Source organism: Pseudophryne corroboree, chromosome 4, assembly GCF_028390025.1.
Source record: "Pseudophryne corroboree isolate aPseCor3 chromosome 4, aPseCor3.hap2, whole genome shotgun sequence".
Classification (NCBI taxonomy): domain Eukaryota; kingdom Metazoa; phylum Chordata; class Amphibia; order Anura; family Myobatrachidae; genus Pseudophryne; species Pseudophryne corroboree.
The window spans coordinates 336647993-336667456 of NC_086447.1; the positions used below are offsets into that span (position 1 = coordinate 336647993).

Here is a 19464-nt window from a genome sequence, read left to right on the forward strand (position 1 = left end):
AACTTCAGAGGGTGTCTACGTGTCCTATGTAGAGATTTTTCAATAAACAAATCTCCTGATGAATCCTTGTAATGTCCCTTTATATATTTGTAAATAGTAATAATGTGTCATGTGTTGTACATATTCCAATCAGAGTCCTTAGGCAAATGAGAAGGATGTACTTTCAGGGAATAAAAGTATCACAGTGAGAAACACTGCAGATCAGGAGGAATAAGGTACTGTCACATTCCCATGCTCAGCTGTACTTGTGATACTTGTTCATGAAGAAATGGCAGAGAACCATGCCATTCTTAACCAGGGGGAAGACAATGAAATGGTGAGTTTACTCTTACTCTTAGGGTTTATTTGTTTCTGGGATTTTTAAATACAAGTGTATACACACAACTAGGGTTACCACCTCATCCCTTTAATTAAGGACACATATTAATTACACAGGTTCTGTGGCTGATTAAAAGCAGGTGAAATTGAGTCTTGAAGTCAGCCAGCCACAGAACCTGTGTAATTAATATGTGTCCAGAATTAAAGGGATGAGGTGGTACCCCTACACACAACAGCTACAGTACCTGTATTGTGATAATAAACTTATATCCCATAGATAAGATGATTGTGAAAGTTATGTAACTTGCTTATTTTTCACATAATCTGATCTTGCCTGACTATTCTTTTTTATTGCAAGCATTTTTGTGACTTGAATTTTCTAAACAAGATGATGTAATAAATACACAATATAAGATGATTTAGAGTTAAATACAGTATAGTAAGGATGTCATTTTACATATGCACCAATATGAGTCAGTACACATACAGTATTACCTGGCTGTGCTTTGAGTTACATGCATTTTTAAAATGAAGTGTATTAAGTCTAATGTATACTTTAGATGTGTCTGAAGTAAATACTGTATATGGCAATCAACATCATCCAAAGAAAATCTTACAACAATGGTAAATTTACTACGATGGGCGTTCTATTTAAGATGGGATGTTGCCCATTGCAACCAATCAGATTCTACTTCTGTTACATGTGCTGTCTGCAATTTTGTTCTGTCAGTTTAATTGCAGCTCTATTCTGTCTGTTTAATTGCTGTAGCAGCACACCTGATGGGAGATGCCTTGTTACCTTACTCCAGCATGTGGTTTCTTGTTAAAGTCAGGAGCCTGGTGGATGTGCAGCAGCACAGTTCCACTGAGTTAGTAATTAAAGGGGGCTTGTCTGTAATGAACCTGGTCATTGGTTAGTACTCCCTTTATATTCCCATTCTGATCCAGTCTTGTCTTATCTGTCAGACACCTCTGATGTGGAGAGCATCAGGAGGGAGTAAGCGTGGCTGTGGGCGCGACTGGCGGATGTCCGATATCCCTGGCACAAACAGCGTCAGGGGTATTATTAACACAGCTCTGCCGCGCGGTCACTGACGCGATTCGCGTCAGAGAGGGGGGATTGTCCCTGATGATTTTAACGTCAGAGTTAGTTTACAGTACATCCAATTAGATGGAGTGGGACATCATTACAGTCAGGTGGATGCGATACTCACCAGGCTCTATATGGTAAGTGTTCCAGGTGGAACGCATATCAGAAATACGTTCTCCCGGGCAGGTGTAGACCATTCAGTTCCTCATTAGCTCAATATTATGGTTTTTAAGTATATACTACATATTTTATTCCCATGTGGTTAGACAAATCCATTTGATAACCTAGTGGGTGGTGAATCTGAACTCAAAGCTATGCTATAATCTCGTATTTACTCCTGAATCAGTTTCTGATCAGAGGAAGTGATTTAACCATGGAGGGAGCTTAAATAGCTGCCGTGGTAAGCAACATACTATTCTGCAACTTCCTTACATATGGGTGCTGCTAAAACTATCAGGGTGAGTGTCTGAGCTATCCGCGTTACACTTTGTTTTTATGGGCTTGAGGTAAGAGTCATAGAAGTTCTTATAAAGAACTAGTTATTGTTGAACTATGTGTTTTTTAATTTAAATATTGTTTTTTACTTCCAAAGATCTGTTTGTGAACCTTACTGGGGAAGTTTCAGTGTTCATACCTTTATGTCTGTTAAATCAGCTATATTACTCTGGCATGTATGTTTATGTATTTTTTTTATTGTGGTCTTTAATGACTGACACACCCCATATCATTTAATTAGTCAAGTTTGATCTTTATAGATCTTTATATTTCTGTGCCAAAATCTGAGCCAAACTATTCAAGAATATAGAAGTCGTGTAATATATTCAGGTATGTGCTTTTGAAATCTGCCACTCCTTTTCATTGAGATATTCCAGTTTGGTCCCTGCCTATATTTGGTTTTCCTTCTTGTCCGGTGGTTTGATAGACACCGGAATATTGTTGTCACCACTTTCTTGAAGGGATGGTATTCATGTGACCGCCGGTCAGCTGACCAACAGTCACATGACCTCCTCCACCAGCCCGACGGGTCACTGTCCCGATGGTCGGCATGCCGACCAACAGGGACTATTTCCACTCGTGGGTGTCCACGACACCCATAGAGTGGGAATAGAACCCGTGGCGACCGCAGGTCGCCACCGAGCCCGCAAGGGGCTTGCTGCACTCGCCCCTCCCCGCCGGGATCCCGGCGTCGGTATGCTGCCGGGATCCCAGCGTCGGTAAGCTGACCGGCGGTCAGGAGACCGGCGCTCAGCCATACTACACCCTCTAGAAGAGCCTTTAACACAAGTTAATTTTAGGAGCCATACAGGAGATGAACTTATTCATTCTCAAGGTTTGGTCCCTCGCTTAGAAAAAGTCATCTGACTTTCAGTTTCCGTTTATGAACACATTTACATAATGTGTTCTCTTTTACTTTTAGGTTTGATCCCTTATGTATAAACTCTTTAGTACTTAATAGGTTTGATTTCTATATCGGTAGGTACCTGCCTTAATTAAAATTTACTATATTATATTCGGTGTTGTCTTTCAACTAAGGAAATTATTTTCCTTTCTTTTATTTATCCCCAAACAAATTACCCTTGATGAAGTCGTGTAGACGAAACACGCTGGGTCTGTCAGTCATAAGCTATAAACCCAGTTTGTGAAAATTCTCCCTTTTGAGCTCACACCTTGAAAAAGGGGAGGGAGTACTTAAAGTTAACAACATATCCTGAACATACTGGACATAACTTACTGGCAGTTATATTTTATATATTTTTTATATGTAAAGATTGTGTAAAATTATTTTTAACATTTATGTGTTTAATCTATGATATTAAACCAATATTATCTACTAATTGGCCTTGGGCCTCTTGTTTGGGTGATTATTAGGTGAGGGGTTGTCTGTTTCAGGTCCCCAGGAAATAGTATTCTCCAGTGCATATTGTACATCCACTTGGGTTTCTCTGGAAGAATTGCTGTAAATATGTTTAATATAGTGCACTTGGGAACTGTGTTTTATATTGTATGTAATTGAGATCTGTCAACAGAGATCTCTTCAGTAGTGCTGTTCCTGTTTGGGCGCAAGATAAGGGTACTGTTGTTTATCACTGCAATTTATCACTGTATTTGCTAGATTTAGTAAGCCGGTAATTTCACAGTATATTGATACTATAATAGCAGTGAAATAAATATTTTTACTCAGCCCAATATCGTTGGTGCATGTCACTTATTTGCAGCCACCACCTGATACCTACTGTATATGAGAAATTGTGAATAATGCTGGTAATTATTGTTTATTATAATGATCAGTCTTATTAAACTTCATTTTCCACAATGTGTCCCTATTATTATGGTGTTTTTCTTTTTCATTAACGATTGCTGTTTATTCAGTCAGTGATTTATTCAATTGTTCAGTGATTGCACTTTGTTCAGTCAGCTCAGTATAATTACTGATTTGCTAGTTACATGCAGCCGTTAGTTGACACATTTGTAGCAATGGGTGATTTCAACCTCGTAACTGTTTCCAATTCTGGGGGTAATTCCAAGTTGATCGCAGCAGGAATTTTGTTAGCAGTTGGGCAAAACCATGTGCACTGCAGGGGAAGCAGATTTAACATGTGCAGAGAGAGTTAGATTTGGGTGTGGTGTGTTCAATCTGCAATCTAATTTGCAGTGTAAAAATAAAGCAGCCAGTATTTACCCTGCACAGAAACAAAATAACCCACCCAAATCTAACTCTCTCTGGACATGTTATATCTGCCTCCCCTGCAGTGCACATGGTTTTGCCCAACTGCTAATAAAATTCCTGCTGCGATCAACTTGGAATTACCCTCACTGTACCCTGAGCTGGATGAACTCTATCATACAATGTATCTTTATTCTTGCAATGATCTCATGTTCCATAATTAAAACTGTATAAACCGCAAGTACTGGTTGGCTGCAAATAATTGACAAGCACCAACGATATTGGGCAGAGTAAAAATATTTATTTCACTGCTATAATAGTATCAATATACTGTGAAATTACAGGCTTATCTAGTCTAGCAAACACAGTGATAAATTGCAGCGAATCAAGTGAACACATGGGGGTAAATTTACTAAGATTCGTATTTTCCCGTTTGAGGTCAAAGTTCAATCACGAATGACATCGAAAGTGTAAATATGCAACTTTTTGAATTGATTACGACTAATTTACTAAGCTGCCGTATTCTGCATTTTCGGGTTTTCCGATGTCGATGTCATTCGGTTTTTTTGGCAGTGTTTTACGTGAGTGACTTGTAAAACACTGCCGACTTTAATACAATGAATCTCGGCCAGATCTGAGAGATCCGTGCTGGGCTTCATTGTGCACCTTGTAAAAAAAAAAAAATGTTTAAATGTAAAAAAAAAATTGCGTGGGGTCCCCCCTCCTAAGGCAAACCAGCCTCGGGCTCTTTGAGCCGATCCTGGTTGCAGAAATATGGGGAAAAAATGGACAGGGGTTCCCCCATATTTAAACAACCAGCATCGGGCTCTGCGCCTGGTCCTGGTTCCAAAAATACGGGGGACAAAAAGCGTAGGGGTCCCCCGTATTTTTGAAACCAGCACCGGGCTCCACTAGCTGGACAGATAATGCCACAGCCGGGGGTCACTTTTATACAGTGCCTTGCGGCCGTGGCATCAAATATCCAACTAGTCACCCCTGGCCGGGGTACCCTGGTGGAGTGGGGACCCCTTCAATCAAGGCCCCCCCCCCCAGCCACCCAAGGGCCAGGGGTGAAGCCCGAGGCTGTCCCCCCCATCCAATGGGCTGCGGATGGGGGGCTGATAGCCTTTGTTCAAAGTGAATGATATTGTTTTTATTAGCAGTACTACAAGGCCCAGCAAGCCTCCCCCGCAAGCTGGTACTTGGAGAACTACAAGTACCAGCATGCGGCGGAAAAATGGGCCCGCTGGTACCTGTAGTACTACTACTAAAAAAATACCACAATAAAGACAACACACACACACACACACACACACACACACACACACCTTGAAAGTATAACTTTAATACATCCATCCACACCTCCATATACACATACTTACCTTATGTTCCCACGCAGGTCGGTCCTCTTCTCCAGTAGAATCCATGGTGTACCTGTAGAAAAAATTATACTCACATAATCCAGTGTTTTAGGCTCCTCGGTAAATCCTTTTGTAATCCACGTACTTGTAAAAATAAAAAAAACGGATACCCGACCTCGCACTGAAAGGGGACCCATGTTTTCACATGGGTCCCCTTTCCCCGAATTCCTGGAACCCCCTCTGGCTGATGGAACCTTCTTGGACTTAAGTCAATCAGGGAGCGCCACGTTTGGCACCCTCCTGATTGGCTGTGTGCTCCTGTACTGTCTGACAGGCGGCACACGGCAGTGTTACAATGTAGCGCCTATGCGCTCCATTGTAACCAATGGTGGGAACTTTTTGCTCTGCGGTTGACCGAGAGTAACCTCACCGCTGAGCAAAAAGTTCCCACCATTGGTTACAATGGAGCGCATAGGCGCTACATTGTAACACTGCCGTGTGCCGCCTGTCAGGCAGTACAGGAGCACACAGCCGATCAGGAGGGTGCCACAACGTGGCGCTCCCTGATTGGCTGAAGAAACCCACTTAGACATCAGTCAGAGTGGGTTTCTGGCATTCGGGGAAAGGGGTCCCATGTGAAAACATGGGTCCCCTTTCAGTTCGTGGTCGGGTATCCGTTTTTTTATTTTTTCAAGTACGTGGATTACAAAAGGATTACAAGCAGAGGAGCTTTCAACCATGGATTATGTGAGTATAATTTTTTCTACAGGTACACCATGGATTCTACTGGAGAAGAGGACCGACCTGCGTGGGAACATAGGTAAGTATGTATGTATGTATGTATGTATGTATGTATGTTGGTGTGCATGTATGTATTAAAGTTATACTTTCAAGGTGTGTGTGTGATGTCTTTATTGGGGTATTTTTTTAGTAGTAGTACTACAGGTACCAGCGGGCCCGTTTTTCAGCCGCATGCTGGTACTTGTGGTTCTCCAAGTACCAGCTTGCGGGGGAGGCTTGCTGGGCCTTGTAGTACTGCTACTAAAAACATTATCAAACACTTTTCACAAAGGCTATCAGCCCCCCATCCGCAGCCCATTGGATGGGGGGGACAGCCTCGGGCTTCACCCCTGGCCCTTGGGTGGCTGGGGACCCCTTGATTGAAGGGGTCCCCACTCCCCCAGGGTACCCCGGCCAGGGGTGACTAGTTGGATATTTGATGCCACGGCCGCAAGGCACTGTATAAAAGTGACCGCCGGCTGTGGCATTATCTGTCCAGCTAGTGGAGCCTGGTGCTGGTTTCAAAAATACGGGGGACCCCTACGCTTTTTGTCCCCTGTATTTTTGGAACCAGGACCAGGCGCAGAGCCCGGTGCTGGTTGCTTAAATATGGGGGAACCCCTGTCAATTTTTTTCCCATATTTTTGCAACCAGGGCCGGCTCAAAGAGCCCAAGGCTGGTTTGGTTTAGGAGGGGGGACCCCACGCATTTTTTGTGTGAAAAATTATAACATTTCCCACCCCTTCCCACTGATAAACATGCACGGATCTCATGGATCCGTGCATGCCTATACAAACACGGGATAAAAAAGCAGGTCTGTTTTTTTTTTTTAGCACTTTTTCACTATTTGTATTTTAGCACGGCAGTGTTTGGCTATTGTCGGCAGTGTTTGTGTTTTGCACTTTTTAGTAAATGACCGATTTCTACCAAATTGCAGGCGTATTTGACCGATGGTGTATTGATTCGTGATTTTTTTCCAAGGACTTCCAAAATATTACGAATGCCCTCATCACTGCCGTCATTTTTGCTTAGTAAATTACCGAGATGACACTTTGAAGAAAAAACGGCATCTCGGTCAAAATCGGGACCTTAGTAAATATACCCCATGGTGCTTACAGATATATGTCTGATGCAATATATGTATCAGTCAATATTTGATAGGCACCAATGATGTTGGGCTGAATAACTATATTTATTTCACTGCTATAATAGTATTAATGTACTGTGACATTACAGCCTTACTTAATCTAGCAAATAGTGATAAATTGCAGCAAATTAAGTGAACACATGGTGCGGCACTTATGAACACCAGTGCCGTAACTAAAATTTTAGCGCTGTGTGAAAGAAACCGCAATGGTGCCCCTCCCCTCCATTAACAAAACAGGGCTAAGGTGCGTACCAAAAATATAGCGGTGTGGCCACAAAATAATACCAATTTATATTACGCTGTACAGAAATCTCCATTATTCAAATTACGCTGCACAGAAGCACCACTTACACACATTATACCAGGTAGAGTCCCCTTTTACACATTATGCCAGGTAGAGTCCCTATCACACATTATGCCAGGTAGAGCCCCTTTTACACATTATGGAAGGCAAAGTCCCCTTTTACACATTACGGCAGGCAGAGTCCCCTTTTCTACACATTAGGCAGGCAGAGTCCCTCTTTTTTACACATTAGGCGGGGGGAGAGGGAGAAACTTGCCAGCTGTTGGGGGTGCCGCCACTCTTCAGGTGAGCCCACAGCATGGTGGGGAGTCACTGCTCCTAGAGCCCGGCGCTGCTGGACAACAGCACGGGGGGAGCGGCTAGTCCTGACACAGCGGGAGAGACCAGCATGGAGACCACAAGCTACAGCGCCCGGGAACCAATGTATATTACATGCTGATATGGTTGCTGGGTGCTGCAGCTTGCCAGTTACATGCTGGTCTCCCTTGTGTGACACGGCCCTATCATGTGTCTGCCAGTGGATGCGCCTACAGTGCAGATGAGAGAGGGTGAGAACAGTAGCGGATCTTGCCACGGGTAAGCAGGCTTTTTCCCAGGGTGCCACTGTCCCGAGGGTGAAACCGCTGCCGCAGTGGCAAGATTCGCTACTGGTGCCATGCAGTGCGCGATGACATCAGGCACACTGCATGGCATTGTGGAAGCGGCTATAGATGCTAGAGGTCATAATTGACCTCTAGTGTCTTCGCAGTGCTATTAGAGAGACGTCATGACGTCTCTCCCATAGATCCGAGGAGCGGTGCCGGTGGCCGGAGATGGAGGAATGCAGTGGTCGGAAAGCAGGAGGGGGGATGGTGAGTATTTTTTTATTTATTTATTTTTTTATATTTTTTTGGGTAAGCGGCGCTACTAGAAGCATTAATACAGGGGCACAGCTACATGGGGCACAGCACTGGGAGTGAAACTAATGGGGGCACAACAACTGAGGGCACAGCACTGGGGGCAAAACTACTGGAGGCACAGCTACAGGGGCAAAACTACTGGAGGCACAGCTACTGGGGGCACAACTCTACAGATGACAAAACTACAGGGGGCACAGCTACAGGGGGCATAACTGACCACGCCCCTTCCCCCATCACACCACGCCCTTATTTTTTGCTGAGAGGGAGAGAAGAGAGAGCGGGGTGAGGTGAGATGGGAGAGGATGGAAACTGAGAGAAGATAGAGATGCTGTGCTTCTTTTAAGCAGCAGCAGGCAGCATCAGCCAGCTCAGTACCTGGATGTCCCACTGTAGGAAGGGGGGAAGAGCACACAGGGGAGAGGCATATACGTACCTGTGTGATTAGCAGTACTGGTGTTCTCTTATTGTGAGCGCGGGCTGGAGCTGCCGCTAGTCTATTCAATAAACTCCATCCTCCCGGCATCCCCTGCGCGACTCCCTGCCCGGCCTGTGCTGTATGATGTGAGAGGAGACACTTGTGCAGCTGCAGCAGGCGATGAGGAAGGAGAGCGGGGCGGAGCACATGAAGAGACAGTCGGATCACTGTAGTGCCCAGCGCTAATGGCTATAATGTAAATCAGTAGCGATGCGTCCGGCATAGAAGTAGCCGGGCGCAACACTACTATTATTTATTATAGCGGGGAACACTGTGTCTAGTGGCAGTCAATTGAGGTGGGTGTGGATGGTGCGCCCACAGCGCAAATGCGCTATGTGCTAGGCACCATCCACCCACACCTAGTTACGGGCCTGATGAACACTGTTTCCCTGAGACCATACTCATACTGTAGTTTATCCACATCTACTTATCTACACAATAAAGGGCCCTACACATTCGTCGACCCGCCGCTGAGCTGCATGGCGGCCGAGACGGCAGACAGGTGACTCGACAGCGGGGGGAGGTAACGGGGGAGTGAAGAAACTTCACCCGGCTCCATAGCAGTGCAAGCTAATATGGATTAGAATGTCCATATTGGCTTGCATGCATAAGTGACCCGGCACCACCGCATCGTTCATCGTTGGTGCCTACACACTGAACGATATGAACGAGTTTTTGTTAATTAATGAACGAGAACATTCATATCGTTCAGTTATATTGCCTAATGTGTAGGTCCTATTATTGTAGATGCTGTATCTTTGAGGGCATGTGAGTATATTCATTCATATACTTATCATTGAATGATTATAAATAATTGCAGCACATTGGATGTATACATGATACTTACTGATTTAATCTGGATACATATATTTAAATAGTGATTCCTTGAGGAAATAGTTACAATTCCTCAATACTTACCTTTTTATATGTATACTTATTATAGAGCGACTGTCCAATAGATGCTATACCCTTGATTTTGTACAGGCATATTTATTCATATACTTTATACACTTTATTTACTTTTTATATATGTAGGTATGTTTAGGTGTAATGTCTTTATTTTGTGTTTGGATGACTTTTAATCAATATAGTAAAAGTTATATTTTAAAATTAATCTCTTGAAGTGCGCCAACAAAGAGACATTGGGGGTCATTCCAGGTTGATCGCTCGCTAGCAACTTTTTGCTGCGCTGCAATCAGATAGTTGCCACCTATGGGGGAGTGTATTTTAGCTTTGCAAGTGTGCAAACGCTTGTGCAGCTGAGCGTTACAAAAAAGTTTTGTGCAGTTTCTGAGTAGGTCTGAACCTACTCAGCTGCGGCGATCACTTCAGGATGTCCAGTCCTGGAATTGACATCAGACACCTGCCCTGCAAACGCTTAGACACGCCTGCATTTTTCCAAACACTCCCTGGAAAAGGTCTGTTGACACCCAGAAACGCCTTCTTCCTGTCAATCTCCTTGCGATCGGCTGTGCGAATGGATTTTTCGTTAAATCCATCGCCGAGCACCGATCCGCTTTGTACCTGTACGACGCGCCTGCGCACTGTGGTGCATGCGCAGTTTTGCCGAGTTTTGACCTGATCGCAGAGCTGCAAAAAGTTGCTAGCGAGCGATCAACTCGGAATGACCCCCGCTATTTCCTTTTTTGTTTGTTGTAACTTTTTACCTTGTCTCTGGTAGCACCCCCGAGGACTTACTCTAATGAATGTAATAATATATGGATATTATTCAGGGTTTCTCGTAACAACGTAAAATTATTAGACTAGTGCAGAGTTTCACCCCCCTTTCCACATCCTTTTTTCTTATCCTTTAACGACTTAATCCACCTAGGAAAGGCGGATGCTAAAGGTGAAGCTTTAGTATGCCGGAGACTTGAGGATTGCTGGGCTCGCATAACACTCCATCCAGATACATGCCCCAGATCGTAATATTATGACCAGCCAAAACATACTGGAGTTTTGCAAGATATGTCCTGCTTTGCAAAATCCAGTCCAGTCCTCCGTCTCAAGCCAGATTCCAGATGAGGATCCAGCTACGGTCCTGTCCAGCAGACTCAAGTGGTGTGAGGATATGCAAAATCTAACAGCACAAGCCTTTCTAGGGCTGTCTATTCGTGTGGATGCTCTGCAGCAGCAGATCTCTGCACACAATTTTTTTCTAATCTTTTTCTATTCATTTGGGCAAAGAAGAAATTACACCTCTCAAAACAGCTGTTAGCTGCCTTCTCAGTTTGCCAGCACAGGTGATCCAGAACAACTGAGGATTCAGCAGTCTCTGTGTTAACAGTTGTTAAAGCCATATTCAGGGAACAATGGTCTTATTCCTGAAGCGCTTGGGAATTCCTTGGACACCACAAGAATCACTTCTCCATCTGCTAGTGCAGTAAAGACCGTAAACTCCGGTTCCCCTAGGTCACGGGTGACATCAGAAAGGGGATTCTGGCAATCCAAACTTTCTGAGGCTGAGCAGCAGCGAAGAAAGGATGAGAAGCTTTGCATGTATTGTAAAAGTCCAAGTCACTTTATGAAATATCTTATCTTCTTAAGTTAGGTAAAATTTATGCTCAACATATCAAGGTACTGGTTGCCAAGTCATCTCTAGTGGTGGCTCCAGACTCCACAAATCCCAAGTAAAGTGTCATGGCTTCCCAAAAGGAGGGTCAGGTCTATAACTGGGGGTCTTTGACCCAAACTGAGGGTACACGAATCCCTCATTCCTAGGGTAACCCCTGGTCCTGTAGCCCTAGGTAATGCTTCTAACTTCACAATCTCCGAAGAGTCCTCTAGCTAGCTCTGCACCTCTGGGAGGGGCTTTGGATTTGCCAACCTCAGTAGAAGAAACTGATGTCCTGAGTCTAATTGAAGGATCCGATGTTGTGGTCAATGGCTTGGCCTCAGAGGGAGAGTCCAATGATCCGGTCCCAGGGGGAGAGTCCAATGATCCGGTCCCAGGGGGAGAGTCCAATGATCCGGTCCCAGGGAGAGAGTCCAATGATCCGGTCCCAGGGAGAAAGTCTGATGATCTGGTCCCAGGGAGAGAGTCTGATGATCCGGTCCCAGGGGAAGAGTGCAATGATCCGGTACCAGGGAGAGAGTCCAGTGATCCAGTCCCAGGGAGAGAGTCCGATGTTCTGGTTTCATCAAGGGAACCCGATGTTCTGGTTTCATCAAGGGAATCCGATGTTCTGGTTTCATCAAAGGAATCTGATGGTCCGGTCTCTTCAAGGGTGTTTGATGTTGGGAGTCCAGGAGGGGAGTCTGAGGTGCCGACCACAGGAGGGGAGTCTGAGATGTAGACGAAATAATGGCTGATTGGTCAGTTCCAGAAGGGCCTTCTGAATCTCTGGCCTAGGAAAGGTAATCTGACTCCAAAGCCTCTGTCTCTGTGTCAAGTCTTGTAGTTCTATGTGGAGCATCTGTCTTAGCATCAAGTCCTGTAGCATAAGAAGAGGCGTCTGTCTTCATGTCAAGTCTTGTAGGTCAATGTGGAGCATTTGACTTGGTGTCAAGTCCTGTAGCCCCAAGAGGGGTGTCTATGTATCAAATTCCTGCAGCTTCTTGTGGAGCATCTGATCCTGCCGAGTTCCCAGCAGGGGAAATGCCGGTGGAGAACCTGGGAGCAGTGCTTAAAGTGGTCCTACAGAGGTGCTAGAACTCCCCCCTCCCTCCCTCCAGCACCCATGCAATAAGTGGAATGCAGTTCTGCCCCGTTCTGGCTCACTTCAACCCCTGCCCGGGAGGGGTAGATCCTGTTGAGTGCCCAGAAGGGGAGAGTGCCGCCATGACCTCAGATGGAGTAGTTCATGCCATGTCCCCTAAAAAGCTCCTAGACACTCAACTTCTGAAAGAACTTCTGACCTGTAAGATCTAGGAAAAAAATCTAAGCCAGTTATGTTTGCAGAAGATTCACAACTTCCTCCTAAAGACCATGATCCAGATTTAGTCCTCTTCTATTGGAAGATGGAGCAGTTTCATGAAGTGTTGTTGCAGTCCCGGGACGTGACTCCACTCTGTTCCTCTCCAGCAGAGATTGTGTTGCTTCTCTGGCCTGGTTATCTGTGTACATTGTCATAGTCCTATTAGTCTGTTCTCTTAACAATTCCTTGTCTCAGTTATCTCTGCTCCTTTGTGTTGGTACTGCAGTTGCCAGGAGTAACATCCACTGGCCTGGAGCACTCTGTGTTGTTTATATGTCTGTTCTGCTTTCCCTGTCTGTATTCTATTGTCATGCATTTCTGTTGTTGCCAGTAGCAACCACTGTGAGTTCAGAGCATTCCTTGTCATTTATGTTCCAGTCTTGTCTTATCCAGTCCTGATCCCACTGTGTGTTATACTGCTGCTATTTACCAGTACCTGCCAGTCTAGTTTTGTCTAGTGGGTGCCTATTTGTCCAGCTTTAACCCACTCTGAGCCAGGTGGGTGTCTACTCCAGCATATTCTTTTCACTTGCCCAGCCTCCAATAGTTTCCTTGTCCACATTAAGACCTGGGGGCATCTGAGTACTGGGTGGACTTAATCCACCTAGGAAAGGCAGCTGCTAAAGGTGAAGCTTTAGTATGCAGGAGACTTACGGGCTGCTGGGCTTGCGTAACACTCCATCCAGCTACATGCCCCAGATCGTAATAACTTCTCATTTGTCTAGCACCTTCTAGAAGATAATACCTAGAAGCTGATTGGTTGCTATGGGCAACATCCCATTTTAAATGGAACTCCAAACCTTAGTAAATTTACCCCAAGGTCTGTAAATCTTTAAATCAGTCCTTTGAAGTTACTTGTTGTCAGAGACATTAACACTACTGCAAAAAATGACCTACAGTATACTGTAGGTGCATGTGCATCTCCCTTATCTCTCTCTTCTGGGAATGGGTCCGTAATCCTGTCATAATCTTGTTGGGGTTTTTTAATGTCATTATTTTACAAATCTAAAATTAATTGAATGGTTTAAAGCAGGGACAATACTGGAAAACAGTCACATTTATAATAGAAAGCATGTTTAAGACACACATATATAAAGTGTGGTTGTCCCTGGCAACCTGGGAAAAATCACCCATCAATGATGGATCCCATTTCCCTTGATACAATTGCTCCATTGTAGGAATATCTTGATGGAATAGATCCCACTGCTTGTCACTCACAGCACTACAAATGTCCAGGGAATGTAAGAAATGTACCTTCAACCACATACTGTATCCTAACTTTTTGTTGTTATTCAGTATCCAGCTATCAGCTTTTTATAGTTTTCTGCTAATTCTGCCGCATTAAATTTATACTCAAAGGTTTTACGAAATTAGCATCAAACACAGCATGTAACATGGTAGAAGCGGATTGGTTGGTACTTTATCTCTCTCCACTTTATCACTCTCCAACTCCAAGCGTTGATGCATAGTCCCTTGTCTTTTAAAAGTAGTTTTATTTGAGGGTCTACTAATACGTCTTCCTTCAATTTGTCATCATTCAGTTTTGGAAACTGGCCTTTTAAATGCTCAAAATCATCACCATTTATCTCCATAGCCTTTACAATGTTTTCCATGAGGCTACATTTAACATATAATGGAGGGAGAAGCATCATTTCAAGTTTCACTGAAGGTGCATACAGTATAGTGCTTTCTGAGGACAAACTCCACTCTGATGGACCAGTCCTTCACAATGTAATGTTGCTGTGTTGCTCGACTATAACATAAGCACAGAAAACAACAATACAGATGTGTCCTCATACATTGGAACGGGTGTCGTACGGTATGCCGGCGCTCTGGCTCCCGGCGCCCAGCATACCGGCGCCGGGAGCCCGACCGCCGGCATACCGACAGCGTGGCGAGCGCAAAGGAGCCCCTTGCGGGCTCGTTGCGCTCGCCACGCTGCGGGCACGAGCGCCACCCTATTTTATTCTCCCTCCAGGGGGGTTGTGGACCCCCACGAGGGAGAATAGTTGTTGGTATGCCGGGTGTCGGGATTCTGGCGCCGGTATACTGTGCGCCGGGATCCCGACATTCGGCATACAGAAGACCACCCATTGGGACAGATGTATTAAGTGTGGAGAAGTGATAAAGCAGTGATAAGGGCAAGGTGATAACACACCAGCCAATCAGTTACACTATGTAAATTGACAGTTAGGAGCTGATTGGCTGGTGTGTTATCACCTTGCACTTATCACTTCTTTAGGCTTAATACATCTGACCAAATTGTTTCTGTGGCTTCCCCATTGTATGCTATTATTTGCAGGCACATGTGTAAGCTTGCGCCCGCTTGCCGCTGTTGCTTTGTAACCATATAACTACCGGATAATTATAAGCTCTTGCTACCCCTGTGAATTACCCTCCGCTGCCCGCTACTTGTTTCTGCTCCCCTGACTCTTTACTCTATAGTGCGTGTGGGTCCGTGAACATAAGCTATGCCGTGACTTAAAGCGTTCACATTACGGTCAAGAATGTATTAGTGTAAGGGTGCTGGTACGGTGTAATGCCTGCGACCGTGCAAGTGTACCGCTTCTTACCTCAAAATGCTTCTCGTGTTCAGACCACTCTATTTCGGCTTGTCCGAGCAAAATTCTTCTTCAGGGCCTCTGCCCGGGGCTCAATCTGGGAACCGGCGGCTAAAGGAAACAAGGGACACTATCACTGCGTGCTCACTCCTTCCACGCCGGGGAAAAGTGGCACACCGGGGTGGCCGCAACGTTCACCGGTTAGGTGAATGTCATCATCGGCCCGTGGGCCTCAGCCACCCAAAATGTCACCTACTCGGCACTTGCGCACCTAGGTGAGAGCAAGCCCGCTAGGCCTAGCGGGGTCTCGCGACCGGCGCTCAACGCGGACAAGGACACACACCCACAGAGTATACTCACACTGGTACTCTTGTCAACTTGCTTGTCGTGAACCTCTGCTCCTGGAGAGAAAATGACAGCAGCCTCCCTACAAACTAAACAATGGCTAACAACGGAACTGAGCCTATTCACTATGAACTTCAAACAGTGTAACTTGGTTGGCTACTTCACCTAGCTCCAATAAACAGGACAAGCAAATACAGGACCACAGTATGAATACAATACAAATGAGGGTTACCTTTCCAGTCCGGTCCGATGCAGGTTCCGCTACCTCGCACCGGAAGGATAATCCTTGATATACCCTAACTCCCTACGGGGATCGCCGTCCACTCCGGCACCCGGATACAGGCCGCGCGGAACCGGACGGTCTCTCCACAGCCCCCTCCGAGCACCAAAGGCGCGTCCAAGATACGAGGGTCAGCCGACCCTCCGTACCTGACCTACAATGGGCCCAACGCGAGTTGCCACACAGCCCACTCGCCGGGGTACCCAAAGAGCGGGGCTCAGCCTGTACCAGGAACACCTCCCCTGGTGCGACTGTCCCGGGACACAGACCCCCGCAGCCGAGGTTAGGATCAAGGTCCTAGCTCTCCTTGGCCTATTGCTAATGTTCCCCCTTCCTTGGCCTAACACGGGACAGACAAGCAGAGTCCCCTTTTTCCCTGGTTATGGCACACACCTAGGGCCTGACTGCAGCCTCAGGCCTAGTGCCTGCTTAACTCGTCGCTTGTTGGGTAACCGTGGCCTAAAGCCCGGGGTCACCTTATGCCACCTTGTTAGCAAACTCCATAGGGCCTGATGCCCTCTATAGTACCCCCAGGCCTAGTGCCTGATATGTCGCCCGGGCCTGGTGCCCGCCTACCACGCTGGAAGAGGCCGCTTACCGGACCGTAGGGAGAGGCTGCAGTGGGGAGCTTCGTTAGCTCTTTTGCCTCCCACACACTGCAGCACTCTCCACCGGACATCCGCGTGGACTTCCCGGGCTCTTCTTCCTCGCCGGCCGCCTCGGCGTCTTCTTCTCCTCGGGCGCCGCCTCTTGTTCCCCACTGCCGTCTCTTCCTTCTTCTTCCGCCGCCTCTTCTTCTCCTCGGCTGCTTCTTCTTTTCTTCTGGAGCTCTTCACTGCTCCGGGTCCGGCGCCGACTGCCCGCTCCGCAGCGTCTGTTATAAGACGCTGGGAGGGGGCGGCGCTATGACGCGATGAGCCCTGATTGGCTCATCGCGGCATGTTCCCATTGGCTGACCGGGCGCGGGCCCTGATTGGCTCCCGCCTGGCGCCACACTCACCTCGCCGCGCCATGATTGGAGGGGCTTGAATCCCAGCGGATGCAAGCCCCTCCGTGTCGGAACCTCGCCGCGACGCTGCCTACCTTATGTCCCGCCGCTGTCTGTCCGGGGGAGACGGAGGGGAGCAACCTCCCCCGTTCCCCCAGCCTGGCGTCCTCTCACATTAGGACACATCTGTACTTATCAGCAAAACATGCATGGCATAGCTAACGAATAAGCCACTGGTACAGGCATTTTGGTATTCCGATTATATTATTATAATACTTTTAAAATCATTTTAAAGTGAGTAATAACCAGTGCAAAAACGGGACACTGTCTACTTTATTTATACTGCTTAATATCATATCACAGTGTGTGGGGAGGTGGAGCATAGCACAGCTTGGGAGGCTATTCTGTGCAACGCTAACAGTGACTGCCAGACTGTGGAGCTGCAAAGTTGCACTGCTAACAGGAGCATATGGGGATATACAGCTGATTCATTTGGCTCATTGCAAACCTCTAAAGTTCCATAAAGACTACACTCTGTCAGGATATGTAACCTTTTTACTAGAGATGAGCGGGTTCGGTTTCTCTGAATCCGAACCCGCCCGAACTTCATGGTTTTTTTCACGGGTCCGAGCGACTCGGATCTTCCCGCCTTGCTCGGTTAACCCGAGCGCACCCGAACGTCATCATCCCGCTGTCGGATTCTCGCGAGGCTCGGATTCTATCGCGAGACTCGGATTCTATATAAGGAGCCGCGCGTCGCCGCCATTTTCACACGTGCATTGAGATTGATAGGGAGAGGACGTGGCTGGCGTCCTCTCCATTTAGATTATAAGAGAGAGAGATTTACTGGAGCTTAGGACTAGGAGGAGTACTGTAGAAGTGTAGAGAGTGCAGAGAGTTTACTAGTGAGTGACCACCAGACAGTGCAGTTTATTTAATATATCCGTTCTCTGCCTGAAAAAAGCGATACACACAGTGACTCAGTCACATACCATATCTGTGTGCACTGCTCAGGCTCAGCCCAGTGTGCTGCATCATCTATATATATTATATATCTGTCTGACTGCTCAGCTCACACAGCTTATAATTGTGGGGGAGACTGGGGAGCACTGCAGTGCCAGTTATAGGTTATAGCAGGAGCCAGGAGTACATAATATTATATAGTGAGTGACCACCAGACAGTGCAGTTTATTTAATATATCCGTTCTCTGCCTGAAAAAAGCGATACACACAGTGACTCAGTCACATACCATATCTGTGTGCACTGCTCAGGCTCAGCCCAGTGTGCTGCATCATCTATATATATTATATATCTGTCTGACTGCTCAGCTCACACAGCTTATAATTGTGGGGGAGACTGGGGAGCACTGCAGTGCCAGTTATAGGTTATAACAGGAGCCAGGAGTACATAATATTATATTAAAATTAAACAGTGCACACTTTTGCTGCAGGAGTGCCACTGCCAGTGTGACTGACCAGTGACCTGACCACACTGACCACCAGTATAGTTAGTAGTATACTTATATTGTGATTGCCTGAAAAAGTTAAACACTCGTCGTGTGACTTCACTTGTGTGTTGTTTTTTTTTTATTCTATAAAAATAAAACTCATTCTGCTGACAGACAGTGTCCAGCAGGTCCGTCATTATATAATATATAATATATACCTGTCCGGCTGCAGTAGTGATATATATATATATTTTTTATATCATTTATCATCCAGTCGCAGCAGACACAGTACGGTAGTTCACGGCTGTGGCTACCTCTGTGTCTGCACTCGGCAGGCAGTCCGTCCATAATTGTATACCACCTAACCGTGGTTTTTTTTTCTTCTTTATACATACATACTACTACGACATCTCTTTATCAACCAGTCTATATTAGCAGCAGACACAGTACAGTACGGTAGTTCACGGCTGTGGCTACCTCTGTGTCTGCACTCGGCAGGCAGTCCGTCCATAATTGTATACCACCTAACCGTGGTTTTTTTTTCTTTCTTCTTTATACATACATAGTTACATAGACATCTCTTTATCAACCAGTCTATATTAGCAGCAGACACAGTACAGTACGGTAGTTCACGGCTGTGGCTACCTCTGTGTCTGCACTCGGCAGGCAGTCCGTCCATAATTGTATACCACCTAACCGTGGTTTTTTTTTCTTTCTTCTTTATACATACATAGTTACATAGACATCTCTTTATCAACCAGTCTATATTAGCAGCAGACACAGTACAGTACGGTAGTTCACGGCTGTGGCTACCTCTGTGTCTGCACTCGGCAGGCAGTCCGTCCATAATTGTATACCACCTAACAGTGGGTTTTTTTTCTTTCTT

The 19464-nt window shown here is 46.0% G+C and overlaps 1 protein-coding gene across 1 annotated transcript in view; it reads left to right on the forward strand.

Annotated features, from left to right (window-relative positions):
• The first annotated feature begins 206 nt into the window (after positions 1 to 206).
• LOC134909502 (probable cation-transporting ATPase 13A4) overlaps positions 207 to 19464 on the forward strand; it is a 254988-nt gene continuing 235730 nt past the window's right edge. The window contains exon 1 of the mRNA XM_063916437.1: positions 207 to 316. Coding sequence (XP_063772507.1) covers positions 269 to 316 — 48 coding nt within the window. The 5' untranslated portion in view covers positions 207 to 268. The remainder of the gene's footprint in view (positions 317 to 19464) is intronic.